Consider the following 14939-nt stretch of genomic DNA (forward strand, 5'->3'; position numbering starts at 1 on the left):
TGTGTGTGTGTGCACTCAGTTACCTGCCGTGCTTCCTCTCCACAGCTGAGCGCGATCCAGAGCCTGCTCCGCTCCGCTCGATCCAGGTCAGTGGACACAGCGGCTGCGCTCCGGTTTCCACTACCGATGAGCCACATGTTACGTAGGGAGCCGGGGCGGGGAGAGGCGGCTCGGCGGAGGCGGTGCGTGGGGCGGTTCGTGCGGGAGCTGCGGGTTGTGGCAGCCATGGCAACGATTCTTGTTATGAGCGAGTCGAGAAAAAAGGCAAATCGGCCAACTGTGTACTCAGAGTCACGGTTAACACACGATCAAGTCCCCGGGACTGCATGTCACACTTCAGCACCGAGCAGATCGTCAGTGAGAGAGCGTCGCTTCGTTGGGATCCAGTTCAGAGCCACGTGTGTGATCAGCCTCTCTGAGAGCAGAACTTTTCCTACCGATCTGACTGGATCATTTCATTCAATTCATTTGATTCAATTATCAGAGAGAAACATGACCCAGTGTTGTTTTGTTCCATGGACAATGTCACAGCACGTCATCAGCTCAACCCTCCTACTGTCACGATGACGACCACTACTACAAACTAGGGCTGGATCATATGACCAAAAGTATATCAAATTAAACATTTATATATCAGTCAACATCGATAATTATCATGAGAAAGGTCACATTATAAGTACGTTTTAAACTCGTCTATACTCAGAACTTCCCTTCGAGATCAATAAAGTATCCATCCATCCATCTATCTAACTATCTATCTATCTATGCAGTGCATTATGCACATTACCCATGCAGTATCATGGGTAATGTGCATAAATATTATATTATCCTGGTGTAAGTGCTATACTAAGTTTATCTTATAATCGTCTATGCAATATCTATTTATTTACGACTGTTTTTTACATGACGAGTTGTTGGTCGACCTTTTATCTTTGTTTTCTTTTAACTGTTGGTTAACTGTGGAGTTGCACTTAAGTTTCGTTGTACAGCTGTTCAATAACAATAAACGCTTGATTGATCTATCCATCCATCTATCCATCCATCCATCTATCTATCTATCTATCTATCTATCTATCTATCTATCCATCCATCCATCTATCTATCTATCTATCTATCTATCTATCTATCTATCTATCTATCTATCTGTCTGTCTGTCTGTCTGTCTATCTATCTATCTAGCAGCAGACTCACATCACAGAGTCTTATCACATGAACAGAGGGGAGTTGACCAACAAGATGGAGGATTTGGTGTCAAAGTGGAAATCAAAAGCTTCTTTTGTCGTGAGCCTGTTACCCGGTTTGACAATTTGCTCACTTTGACATCAAATGAAACTTCCTCGGTTTGAAGTGGATGAGATTAGCAATCACAGAGACAAGACTCTACAATATGATGATCTCTCTGAAACCTCCCTGGAAGCTGCAGGTTGATCTGAATGCTGACGTAGTCTGAGTTAAACCGTGCAGGGGCTTCATGTTGTAACACTTTCACAGGTTCCTGCTTGGTTGGCTTTGTAACGGGTCAACAGATTTAAACCCGGAGTAAACCTGTGGAGTTATCGACCACAAGTAGTGCTATGGAGTCCTGTTTTCAATGAGTTTCACCATATTCGCCTAATCAACAGTTGGCAGCGTTAACACCATGAGAAACACAATGTACCATCAAAGACGAGGAAGAAGACAAGTGTTAAGGAACCATTGTGAATGTTTAATGAGAAAGAAAAGACACTCGGGAGCTCTTGTCACAGACAAGGACAGAAAGCCGGTAGATGTTCAGAATGACAACCAGGAAGTTTTTAATGGCGAAGAAGATCAGCATCTGGTGGATCACCTTGAAGTAGATCAAGACAATGAGGCGGACCACCAGGAAAGGCCCGTCCTGGATAAACAAAGCCTCCACAGTGCTCCAGACCTCAGTCCTGATCTGGGAGAATAGAGAGGGAGCAGGTTCTGAGAGGTCTTCTGAGGGGGCAGTCATGACTGTTGAACAGAGGAGAAAACATGTTGACACCAGCTCCTGTAGCTAAGATGTATTCTGCAATATTTCCATTAGAGAAATACCAATAAACATACTAAAAGTTGCTTTAAGTTAGGAATCCTCCTTCTTGGAAGTATTTGCTAATCTAAACAAACACAAAGCAGGGTCTCTAAAGTAAAAGTTTTTTCTGGTGGGGCAAGCTCAGATTTATATATAGTATATATAGTTAGGTTAAGATAACCCTTGTGTTGTCCCTGCTTCCCCCGGCTGTTGGCCCCCTCACATAGCCCACCCCATATTAGGGCAGGCTGGCGGCGGCCTCGCCCCGGGACCTGTACACGCCCGCTAAGATCAGCAGCCCTACGTAGGCGCGCAGGTCGGTCTTGTCCATCCCTTTCCATTCGTCGCTGTATTTTCGATGACCCTCCCGATTCGTCATCTCCAGGATGATGTTCTCTACCGTCGGTGTGATGAACAGGTGGAACGTCGAGGCTAGGTCACCGGTGCGTGACTTCGCATGGATCGTGGGGCCCCGGGGGACCCCGCTTTGAGGAGCAGGAAGGAGGAGGAAGAGGAGGAGGAGGAGGAGGAGGAGGAGGAGCAGTGGCCCTCCTCTCGGCCGTACGCCCTCGAGGACCATGTTATTTCCCCGTTTCTTGACGGGAAGGTCTCTCTTTTCACGAGTCCGGTGGTGGTGGTGGTGGTGTCGCCGTGGTCTTGTCCTCCTTCTTCTTCTTCTTCTTCCAAGGATGAAGAATCTGCAGAAGCATCACCCACTGGGTCGTAGTCTTCGTCACCATCGTCGTCTTCGTAGTCACCGTCGTCGTCTTCGTCGCCGTTGTCGCCGTTGTCTCCGTCCTCTCTGTCTTCTTCTCGGTCTGCTTTTCTGTCTGCTTCTCGGTCTGCTTCTCCATCTCCTTGTCCGTCCGCTTCTCGGTCTGGCTCTTTCGCGTCCTCTTCGGGTTCAGAGGATGGTTGCTTGGAGAATAGCTGTTGGAGAACCTGTTCTCTGGTGAAACGCTCCTGACGCGACATCGTGCCATGGTCCGTGAGAGAGTGGCACACTGAGACTTATATGTGGGTCTAATGTACCCCCCCTTGATTTCAATTGGAATCAGGCGTGGGTCTAAATGACCCCACAGAGCACCACAGCGCCCTCTCTGGGGGTCTAAATGACCCCTCCCATGACAATCGAGAATGACAATCCATTGGTCTTAATTACCCCAGGAGAATTGGATAATGACAATCCTTGGGTCACCCTAACCCTAACCCTGACCGGCCAGGGCTTGCGTATGATCACACGCACGCACACACACACGCACACACACACACACACACACACACACACACACACACTCTGGGTCAATCCAACCCAGGAACAACACAAGGGTTAAGTGGAGTTAGACTCTGGTCCGGATGTCAGATTCACCACCTCAAACATATCACTTCCAACACTTACTGAACATTATAATGATGATGATGTTGATTATTATTATTATTATTATTATTATTGGTAATAATATCCTGCACTACATTAGTTAAATATGAACATAACCTTAAAGATACAGGGTTGGCAAATGTATTGGGTTTTGGGAAACGGTTCAGCTCTCAGTGTGCAGAGTGTAAATGTATTTGTGCAAAACAAACAGCACTGATAATAATAATAATAATAATAATAATAATAATAATAATAATAATAATAATAATAATAATAATAATATTTTGAATTTATACAGCGCCTTTCAAGAGACCCAATGACATTTTACATGTGTCCATGGGGACAAATGAGAAAAGAAAGTAATTTGCACAAAACAGGACAGAAATAAACAGCACCAATGGCGGGTTGAGCATTGGCAGAGGGCAAAGGCCGTAGTGAACAGGTGGAGTTTGAGGAGTTTTTTGAAGCTGTCCAGAGATGCAGCATTGCAGTTTCAGCGGGGAGAGAGTTCCAGAGGGTGGGGGCTGCGACACAGAAGGCTGTGTCTCCAGAGGTTCTCAGTTTGTTGGGGATGGAGATTAAACCTGTTTGAGGACCGCAGCCTTCTGAGCGGAGTGTAGGGGTGGAGGAGGTCAGGTAGATATGGTGGGGCTCGGGCATGGAGGGATTTATAGGTGAGGAGGAGGAGTTTGTAGATGATGCAGGCCTTGATCGGGAGTCAGTGGAGGTGAATGAGGGTCGTGGTGATGGGCTGTCAGGGCTTAGTGTGGATGAGAACCCTGGAGGCAGAGTTCTGCACATACTGAAGTCTGTTCAGGACATTGTCTGGTACATCGGACAGGACAAGGAGTTGTTATACATACCTATCGACCTGCAGAATATCTAATTATGTTTCAGAACATGCTTATGCAGTTATTCATGGTACCAGAGAGATGCAGTGGAAACTGCAGCATGCTCCACGTCCACACAGCCAGAATGATGTAGACCATGGCTGGACTGCTGTCCCTGTGTCACACACAAACACACGCTTTCATGAGATAACAAATTAAACATAACAACATCCTTCTTTCCTTTGCAATCAGATCTTTTACTTAACTAAAAATACCAATACTCCAGTGTAGAAATACAAAAATATTTCTCTCTAAATATTAGTGGGGTGAAAGCATCTGAAAATGAAAAGTAAAGACCTTTAAATTGTATTTAAGTATTTGAGTAAATGTATTCAGCTACTTTCCATCCCTCCCCATCCTGCACCCTGTGACTCACTTGATGTCAGACAGTGATTCAGAGGTGAACTCCAGTATGTCAGCCGCCGTGCCCACAAAGATGAGTAGTAACTGGGAGAGCTGGTCTCTGTTCACTTCTGCAGCCATTGGCAGCAGCCATTTCCCCACGATCAGTAAGATGAGCATGGCCTGGTGTAAGGCCAGGATCCACTTGTTGGCACACAAGTGGATCTGTGTGTGTAAAAATGACAGAAGTCATAAAACAAGATGAAATGTTTGAGAGGCCCAGTCTGTTATAGTGAAGCAGGTTTCCCCTCCCTTTCCTTCTAAATGGAAACTTGTGAGCTCATGGTTACACTGCGGGAAGTCGTGCATATGCTTGGTGTTCAAGGATGATATTGATGTCACTGTTGGTGTCTTAAAGTCACTGGTGCTACCAATTTAGCAGGCTCAAGGCTAGCAAGCTGGGAAATGCAAAGGCATAATATTGACGTAAAAAAAAAATGAAAATGCTGAAATATTAACATTTTCCCCTCTCATATAGTAAAATTCTAAAGAAAAACTCAATGCTAATAAATATACAATATATTTACTTTCCATCCACTTTATCTGAACACAAGAAACATGACCCCATTTGAAGGCAGCAATAGGCCCAGCCACCTCTCCGGTCTTCCCTCAGCACACTGCTATGGCCAATTAAACTCTAATATTCTTTACGGAAGTTTTCCCTGCACTCAGTGGAACTCTATGAATCACAGTGGTCCCACCCGTCTAGCTCTGTTCCTGCCTGTTTGGATCTCTGTTTGTCTGCCCTGCCCAGCCGTCTCCAGTGTGCCTCGCCTGTCCCTCACTGCAGTTCTGATTATCCAGCGCTGGCCTTCAACTCAAGTTGAAATAACACAACTTAAAATGCTATTTGTCTCTGTGTTCTGCTCTCTGGTTCCTAAAGTGACTTAATTTAACATAGTCTGGGTCAACATGGCCCTACTACATGTAGTACAGAGTACATCTTCTCATGTTCATCAATCAGACAATGCCTTTAAAATATCAACAGTAGAAGTTCTTCTCTCCCTCTTTAGGTGGAACGGAGAGTCAGTGATGTCACTGCACAGGTCTCCTCATCTGATTGATTCAGTTAATCAATACGCTACTTATTCTATTCAGAACAGATACAGCTTATGTACAAAATACTTACACTGTATCTAAAGCATTGACATGTTTTCTGATCTGTCATCAGCAAGACAGCACAGTTTGACAACATCTTCCTCAACTGATCTTGAATGTTAACACCTGTTAATAACAGAATTTACTGGAACACCTAATGCAATAATTTTTCTTGGAAAGATACATATATATATATGTGTGTGTGTGTTTGAAATCAAAGATTGTACATTTCAGTTAAAGGAGTACCGTTGATTTATCGTCTGGAAAACATGGTTAAAACATAGAGCATATTTCACAGTGCCACAGCCTTTTTGTATTCAGCTTGTAGTTGTTTATGTTGAGGGCGGACCGTTCCATTAAAAGTAGAAGTCTCTATGAATGTGCTCAGGTTATAAGGGTGGAAAACACCCACAGCCTTATAACAGCCTCCTTGACTGAACTAACTCTTGGAAGTATAGGAGTCCCACTGTCTACATGTGTGAGAACATGGAAAAGCAAATGTGCAGCAAAAACAAAGACATGTATCAGTCAGTTACTGACGAATAATGTTTATATTTGACACTCTCATATCTGATATTATAATAAATAAGAATACAGACGTGATTGCATGCATTTACGTAGAGCACTTTTACACTAACTGTCTGCTTATGTATGTATATATTGTAATAGTAGTATCGTAACTACTGATAATTATTAGCACATTGATAACACAGCTGAAGTATTGTCATTAATTTGAAAAGATTATTAGGCAAAACTTAAAAAGACAAGTTAAAAAGATTAGGTTTGCATATTTTAAATGAGCATCAATACATATTTGTATAATCTTGTTACCTACCATGGATTCCATACTGCCATTGCTCCAGATACTGAAAGGACTCTTGATATTGTCCAATGAGTTCAGTTTGTCACACTAGAACAAGAAGTTGATATTTTCAGTGGACACAGTCACATGGCATGAAGCAGAAAAGAAGAAGATCAAACAGAACACGGACGATACCCTTGAGTCATTGTCTTTGTTCTCCTGATGGTGAAGCTCTAAAATCCATAATGATGGTACAATACTGATGAGGAAGAAGACGATAGCTGGAGAAAACCTGGAGGGAAATAAGACAACACTAGACACTTATTGTTACAACTTCCCTTCCCTTTACAACAAGCCAATCTCTTTCTAGAAAACTATTATTAACATGGACTATGTGTATAATAATGAATTATATAACAATAGCCTTTAGTAATAATGAACTGGACTACATTTATACCATTTGTAACCACTTCCACTCCTTCTCCTCAGGGTCAGGATCAGCTCTGCCACCAGAGGCAGGTAGAGGAGGGTAAGGAGCCAGTAGAGTCCATTTTTCTTCACCGACACCACACTCCACACCCCAATGAGAGAGATGAGGATAAAAAGAAACCTGGTCACCACAGCACTGACCGAGTTGAAGAACATGATGCTAAGCTCGGAGTTTGGGAAGCACAAGCAGCGGAGGAGCTGTGCTGCAGGGGACAGAGGAGTTACTGTATATGTGAAAGGTCTGAGCGGGTTCAGTGTTAAAGAGGGGGAAGTAGAGCAGGCGCACGCCTCCCGCAACCTGCTGCACTTCTGTTTTTTCTGCTTGCTGTAGTGTTTGGCCCGTCTTGATAATATGTAAGTTGCCTACAGATGTGCAGTTGTGTACTTTGAATCACTGTGTTCTGTACAATAACAAGTCTTAGGGTCTTGCTGCTTTTAAGTTATATCCCTAAAGAATAAATAAATAAATAGATCCCTTCTCATGGGACTTGATTTCTGTAGATCTGTGCCTGGAGCAGTGGCGGATTCAGATATGGGTGACAGGGGCAGCCCCCCATGGTGCCACCTTATCAGGAACAGCACGGGGAGCATGCACCAAGAGTAAAAAAGTTGCATTCACACCATCAGCTTTCTCACACTCTTTGGCACGTCATGCCAATGATACATTGTCACTGTGTGGTTAACCATGTTGCAATGCTCCCTAGTTCTAGTTTGTGAGTTAGGCAAGTCAACCTCAGGTCTCACCACTGAAAGCTTGAGGTGGGGGTAGGAGGGTAGCGGAGGATCTAGTGGTGAACAACAGTGGTGCCGAACGTCCGGTGTTAAGCGCCACTTTGAGACAAAGCACGAAAGAAGTTTCAAAGATCAGGCAGACAAGGGAGAATCAATCAAACGTGCAGTGTCCAGGTATGGGAAGCAAGTCAACTCTCTCAAAGTCTTTGCCACTGCCAAAAAACATGCGAGTGAAGCAAGCTTTCGCAAGTGTGGTTGGTGGGGTTATTGACAAACTTATTATTGCAATCATAATGAGATAAACATGTTTCTTTAGTGTTGTTCTATATATAGCCAATGTGGATGGAATAAAATGACAAGTCTGTTGGAAATATTAATGTGGTTCAATAATAGAAGTTAATATTTAAAAAAATGTTGATATGGCACACTAATTAACAAGAAAATGTCACATTGGCACTCCAAAAGGTTGCCGACCCCTGATCTAGTGCATCTAATGGCAGCGGTTGTGCAGTTTAGTAACTCCTCATTCTACTCATTCTACTCTCATTTCTAGATCTTTTTCAATACAAATCTAGAGGCAAGAGGCACTTCTGGCAAGAATGAGTGTTATAATATGGGAAATGTATTTAAGTGTGTATTTACAGACTTCATATTGGCGGATCCTGTATCTAGCTGGCTGACAGTGATAATAATGGCGGATCCTGTATCGTGTTGGCATCTGATAGTGGTGGTGGACCACGATCGAGGTGGCAGCTGATGGTGGATCCTGATGGCGGCAGTGGACAATGACTGTGGACTATAGTGGCATCCGATCTTGATGGTGGATCATGATCGTGGTGGCTGCTGACCATGGACTATGATTACAACAAGACTGCTTGATATATTATATTTCTCCTCAGATACTCGACCATTACTGACAATAATCCATCAATTCATTGACCTTCAGTTATGCTTCAGAATGTTTACCCTTATCAATGCTGATAAAACCTTTATCTTGATGATGTTCTCCTTTACACGTGGCATCTATTGCACTTCTGTCCGTCCTGGGAGAGGGATCCCTCACATGTGGCTCTCTCTGAGGTTAAAAGTTTTTTGTTTTTTTGTTTTTCCTTACTCTTGTTGAGGGTTATGGGCAGAGGATGTCACACCTTGTTAAAGCCCTATGAGACAAATTGTGATTTGTGAATATGGGCTATACAAATAAAATTTGATTGATTGATTGATTGATAATAATAAGGTTATATTTGTGTGATAAAGGAATTGTGAAATTTAATTTAATTTCAGTTTTATATTTTGTGATCAGTTATAATTTGTGATCATTCTTTATTTTATTAATATGTATATACTACAATTGTATATATCCTGAGTACTTTATTTTTGACATTTGTGATTATTATGATTATCTAAAATGAGCTCATTCATATGAGCTCACCCAGGGGCCAATACAAGTTAGGATCACCACTGGCCTGGAGCAGGAAGTTGGGCAACATATAGTCAGTTAAACCTGAGGGAAAGAAAGCATGTTGTGGAGGTAAGTGATGAAGGAAAGAAGGATATAACCGTATAGCAAAATTTGTTTTGGCTTATTGTGGCCCAGATAGCAGACCCCAGATCTAGGCCACAATAAGCCATTGCAATACCGCCTGTCAGCCAAACGGGCCATATTCACTATTTACCACATGGATCACTTTAGGTGCACAGTATTACACCAGCATGCATGTTTGCCAAAAGAGGCCCACATTTGTTTTGAGATATTTGGGCCACATTTGCCCTTTTAGTGGGCAACATTAGGCTGAGTCACATCCATTTTGTTCCAGCCACAAGAAGATGTCAGATGTGTTGCATCATTGCCTGAAGTGGCCCAACATCTATCCGTACGCTATCTGGGAAGGACTTCAACGCTAATAATAATGGTCAGTGTGGTTTGCAGAATGTGTCCTGTAGTAAATAAAACATAAGTGCAGGTATAAGTGTAAAAACAAAAGGGTAGTCTCACCAGTCAGTTTATTCAAAACTGCAGGCTGGAAGCAGCTGAACTATACAGGAGACAGGGTTCATAGCAGGTGAGATGGCCAGGGGAAAATATAGAGTGACACTAATTCAATTCAATTTTATTTGTATAGCGCCAAATCATAATATACATTATCTCAAAGCATCCTCAGAGAGAGGAAAGAAAGACCAGGAACAGTTGTGCTTCATCAGGTTTCAGCTCTGACTAGTTATAATGAAAACAATAAGAGTATAAAGATGTAATTACCCCTTTGATACACAAGCAATGCAAACCCCTTCTAATGCACAACATGGGTACAAAAAAACACCCGTATTCATGTCCTGTGTTATTTCATGCATGGCTGGGTGTTTCTTTGCTACATTCTTTTATAGATCATTCTTCCTTCTTCATTTAGGAGAAGGCCCCTTTGATGTCATCAAAGATGAGTCTTCTATATCATCAAAGGAGCCTTTTGTATTTACAAGAGCTGGATTCGAAGACACACCCACAACTCCGGCTTGATCCTGTGGAACAAAGTCTAGGTCCTCAGCATCAGAGATTTCAGACTCAGAATCAAGACCAAGACTTGCCTCCTCATTTTCCTCATCCTGTTCTTCATACAGCATCTTTATGAAAAAAAGCATAACTGTAAGTCTGAAATGATTGCAACCAGCCATACTAACTCTCTGGATAAAAAAATCAAAAGCATATTTTCAAATGCATATCAATCAGTCTATTTAGTATATACTGTAATATTTTGAATTTTATTTTGTTGATCTAGCTATGGTTAGCTAGCCAGAAAATAAGCTGGCTAGCTAATAGCTAGTTAGTATTGTTCATATTTCTCTTTCTCTGTAGTAATGGATTGTAAAATAAGACTTACATGCATCAGATGTGCAAATGCAGCTGTGTAAAATGAATGGTAGGTGTTCCGCAGTGAATACATACTGTATTCTGATGTAGAAATACAAAATTTACGTTTGTTTATAAAGTAAGAAAGGAAAAAGTAAAATAATGATTTGTGGTAATCAAAAACAAGATATTTAATGAATACTTATAATATTAAATGAACATACATTTATTTATAAAATATATAGCAAAGAAACACTCAGCCATGTATGAAATAACACAGGAAATTAATACAGGTAATTTTTTACCCATGTTGTTCATTAGAAGGGTAGTGATAGAAAAATGATTTTTATTCAAAAGTAAAAATTTAGAAAGTATTTGTGATGATCAAAAAACTGTTAATTGGGGAATACCTGAAACACTGAATGATGAAAATAAAAACTGAGCCAGGTCACTTTTGACCCATGTTGTGTATCAAAGGGTTAATGATAGCAACAACAATTCATATAATAGTAATGTTGCATTAATGCTTACCAAGTTGCATTAATATAATTTATGTAGGAAAAATAAACGTCAAAAAAGTTTGATGCTACTGTCATGTTGACCTTTACATACAATTCAGTTGAGGTGAAAAAAATAAAAGGATAGATCTGTATGAAAATTAATATTTTTTAATACAAATACAAATGCAAAACAGATTAGTTAGAGGCACTTGTGAAAAAAAAGTTTTTAACCTGGTTTTAAAATAAAGTTTGAGAATCACTGAGGACAGATTAGAAAAAGCAGACCGGAAACACAATGATTATACCTTCAAAATAAAAGCACGGGGTAGTTGCGAGTACCATTCCGTTTTGATTGGGCTGTTGCTACGGCAACCACAAGAGCGTCAACATGTCGGCTGGAGCGCCACGTCGTGAAAAGAAGGAGCCGGTGAAGGTGGAGGACAGTGAGCCGCAGGTAATCAGAGGAAGTGTTTGTTGTGTTTGTGTCGTGTTTATCTGACATTAACACACTGTGTTGTGTGTTGGAAGAAAACGGCCCCAGCGTTTCTCCTGTGGGACGAGCCGCCTCATCTCAGAACTGTGGCGCTGCAGCGGAGGAGCGCAGCCGAGCTGGAGGCGTGAGTATCCCCGAGTATCCGAGTATCCCTGAGTATCCGAGTATCCCCGAGTATCACCGAGTGTCCGAGTATCCCCGAGTATCTGCGTATCCCCGAGTATCCGAGTATCCCCGAGTATCACTGAGTATCCGAGTATCCCCCAGTATCCCTGAGTATCCAAATATCCCCGAGTATCCCCGAGTATCCCTGAGTACCCCTGAGTATCCCCGCAAATCTGCACCCCACAGCAGCGAGAATTTCATTGCCAGGGACTGTATGCAATTGTTGTGCACATAACACAGTCTTGAAGTTTGTATATAGGTCATGTTTTAGGAAAATTGTCTAACTTCACAGTGGCCGAGAGAGCTCAACACACTGCAAATTAAGAAAACACATGCAAATAGAAAAACGTGTGCAAATTAAGAAAACAACTTCATCAATTTGACAACACATGAGCTGCAGAAAGTCACAACACATGCAAATACAGAAACGCGCTGCAAATAGCGAAAACAACAACAGAAATGTTTCCAGGGGGACACAAACAAGTGATGGACCTGGCTGTAGTTCAATGCTTTGTGAAGTTCTCTCTGCGTTTTAATATCGTTCCACTAATATATAATATACAATATACAATACATAATATATAATACATGATATATAATATATTAGTCACATTGTTGTCAACTCTTTTATCTATATGGGGATCCTGTAAGAGCCAGTCATCAATGCATAAACCAGGACAGTCTTTCTAACACCGACTCTGTGGACATCACTGTCACATTGTCAGTCTTTTCCCTACAAGGACCAAATATTGACCACAGTAAACCCAGCAAATCTGTCTGAAGACATTTTGTTTTCCAACACGAACGTGTTTCAAGTCCTTCTTCATACAGCCGGGAAAAACAATCCTAAGAGAGAAATGCTGGCCTCGTTCATTATTTATCATTTTGACCCAGTGCGTTCATTAGCATTAAAGTGGTTCACTGTGTAAATACTCCAGGGAACTGAAGGAGATCCTGGGCTTGAGGAACCATCAGACATGTATGAAGGAAGCTGCCCTGCTGGATTATTACGTCTGTGGTTTCTGGTGGACTAAAGAGAAGAAGTTCAGCCCCGCACAGACCTCCTTCACAACAGCTGTGCTACACATGCTGATGGACAACATAAGAGGTAAGACATCTACTTAACTACCTATCCCTCCATCCATCCATCCATCTATCCATCATTCAGAAGTAGAATCAGTGTGTTCTCTCATCATACCCTAGGGAAACAGATGGGTCTGCTGGAGAACTTGATGGAGTTTGCTAAGGCCTTGGCTCCTGCATGCCAGTGTTGGACTTCAGGTGGAGACACCACTTCACTTCTGGACAGAAAAGAAGCCAAAGAGTTCATAAGTTACGTCACAAACAGGTACGGGAAGATCCTAACACGATAGTGTATCAGGAAGAAATATCCATATACCGTATGTTCCAAGCTTGTCTATGCACGACAGAGATGGACAAATTAAGAATAAATAAAGACAGGAATTAATGACTCAATAATATACAAACATAAAATTATATATGATATGCCGGATCTCAGTTCAACCACTCTATAATATACCGTATTAGGTTGATGCAATCTGTGACAAAACATCATGTTTGCAATCATCTTATCATTTTACAGTATAAAAGATAACTCATTAATTATCATTACTTGTGTAAACAAACTTAAATATGTGCTGGAATACTTAAGCACAGTTAATTAACAGAGTTGCTTTCCATGACTACAAACCCCAGAGTTAACCCACTACTCCCACTCCTTTAAGTTCATTTTGACGAGGAATATAATTTACCACCGTTCCATCGTATATACTGCTTATCCCTCAAGGGTCTTGGGGGTGGGGGGGGGGTGGGTGGCTGGAGCCAATCCCAGCTAACATTAGGCAAGAGGCAGGTTGGACAGGTCGACAACATAGCACTATTACATTGCTTACTTAAAAATGACAATGTACCGTGGTTTCGTTGTATAACCGATAGCTTGTGTTCCGGTAGGCAATGTTGTGTTTTTAATGATGAAAGTGCTGCAGCTGAACTCGTGTTGTCTTGGCTGCAGTTTGTTTCAGAAGCACAGACTCTACGAGCTCGTGCTGACCACACCCAGAGAGGAGTTACTGATGGGCCTGGAGGTAAGGCAGCTTTGACCCTGTGTGTTTCTGTCTCCGTGTTCCTTTACGTAACATTTTAAACATGCTGTGTTCCAGAGGACCATTGAGGTGTTCAATTGTCAGGACACGCTCAACCCATTGGAGGAAGGCATCTCCACTCTTCTACCTGAAGTGACAAGCCACGTGTGTCTCTCCCATAAAAATGAATAGGTGTCTTCAGTTTTACTTCACAGACACTGGCAGATAGACATAGTGAAGTAGACCCGTTTTCCCTTCACAGTTAATGGGATGCCTGTTTACAAAAAATAGTAATAAAGTAATTTTCCATACTTATGCTCTCCTTGGCTTGTCCACCCAGGAAATGTCAAACCCACCCAGGAAGATTCAGAGCTTCCCAGGAAGATTCAGACCCAGCAATGTTGGACTTCATTGTTTGAATGCAGGAATTTCAAGTCTGTAAATAATGTATGAGCTTATTTCCAACGTATAATTTCTTTAATAGTTTGGTATTTTTGGTTTAGCCAACATGTATAGGTATTTCAGTATGCTGCCATTGTAGCTTTGCAATGACGTAACTTTTAACTGCAACTAAAACTCAGGAAAGTATAATGAAATAAATCCTTAAATGCAAAAATATACTGTATGAACCATCCAACTCAGTCAATGTAAATCTGTGAGTCAAGTCGTTGAGCACAAATTTTAAATCAGATATTGAGTCAACGGGAAAAACTGTACTTCTTGACTTATTGCCCTGGAGTTTTTATTGTGAACTATACGGTGGGTGAAGAGCTGCACTCCAGGTCCTGAGTGCTTTCAGCTTTCCACTCTGCAGGATTTGTGAGTAAAACGTCTGTTTTTAGCCTTGCCAGAGATTGCCCGTGTGTATCCACTCCAGCCTTTCTCCTACTGCCTCTGTGGTGATAATAATCACTACATGTTTTATTTAAAACGCTTTTATCAGGGCAGAATCTCTACATGGAATAAAAGCTCTAACATGAAAATCGGGGGGGGGGGGGGGGGTCCCTGTGA

At 41.9% G+C, this 14939-nt stretch overlaps 2 protein-coding genes across 3 annotated transcripts; one reads left to right on the forward strand and one right to left on the reverse strand.

Moving 5' to 3' along the window:
* Positions 1 to 1684: 1684 nt before the first annotated feature.
* LOC117752404 (transmembrane protein 26-like) lies at positions 1685 to 7313 on the reverse strand. The gene is made up of 7 exons (XM_034569658.1): positions 7063 to 7313; positions 6801 to 6897; positions 6653 to 6713; positions 5883 to 5929; positions 4680 to 4870; positions 4339 to 4418; positions 1685 to 1977 (listed from the first exon to the last, which is right to left on the reverse strand). Exons 1-7 carry the CDS (start codon positions 7248 to 7250, stop codon positions 1706 to 1708), a joined length of 936 nt encoding a protein of 311 aa, XP_034425549.1. The 5' UTR covers positions 7251 to 7313; the 3' UTR covers positions 1685 to 1705.
* Positions 7314 to 11490: 4177 nt separating this feature from the next.
* cabcoco1 (ciliary associated calcium binding coiled-coil 1) lies at positions 11491 to 14939 on the forward strand. 2 transcript variants are annotated; one of them, XM_034569655.1, is made up of 6 exons: positions 11491 to 11622; positions 11697 to 11785; positions 12765 to 12934; positions 13030 to 13174; positions 13859 to 13931; positions 14269 to 14939. In XM_034569655.1, the coding sequence occupies exons 1-6, from the start codon at positions 11557 to 11559 to the stop codon at positions 14368 to 14370; spliced, it is 645 nt and encodes a 214-aa protein (XP_034425546.1). In that variant the 5' UTR covers positions 11491 to 11556; the 3' UTR covers positions 14371 to 14939. The 2 variants fall into 2 exon arrangements, with proteins under 2 accessions (XP_034425546.1, XP_034425545.1); XM_034569654.1 differs by lacking the exon at positions 14269 to 14939 and adding an exon at positions 14007 to 14130.

The sequence above is a fragment of the Hippoglossus hippoglossus genome, chromosome 19, assembly GCF_009819705.1.
Source record: "Hippoglossus hippoglossus isolate fHipHip1 chromosome 19, fHipHip1.pri, whole genome shotgun sequence".
Taxonomy (NCBI): domain Eukaryota; kingdom Metazoa; phylum Chordata; class Actinopteri; order Pleuronectiformes; family Pleuronectidae; genus Hippoglossus; species Hippoglossus hippoglossus.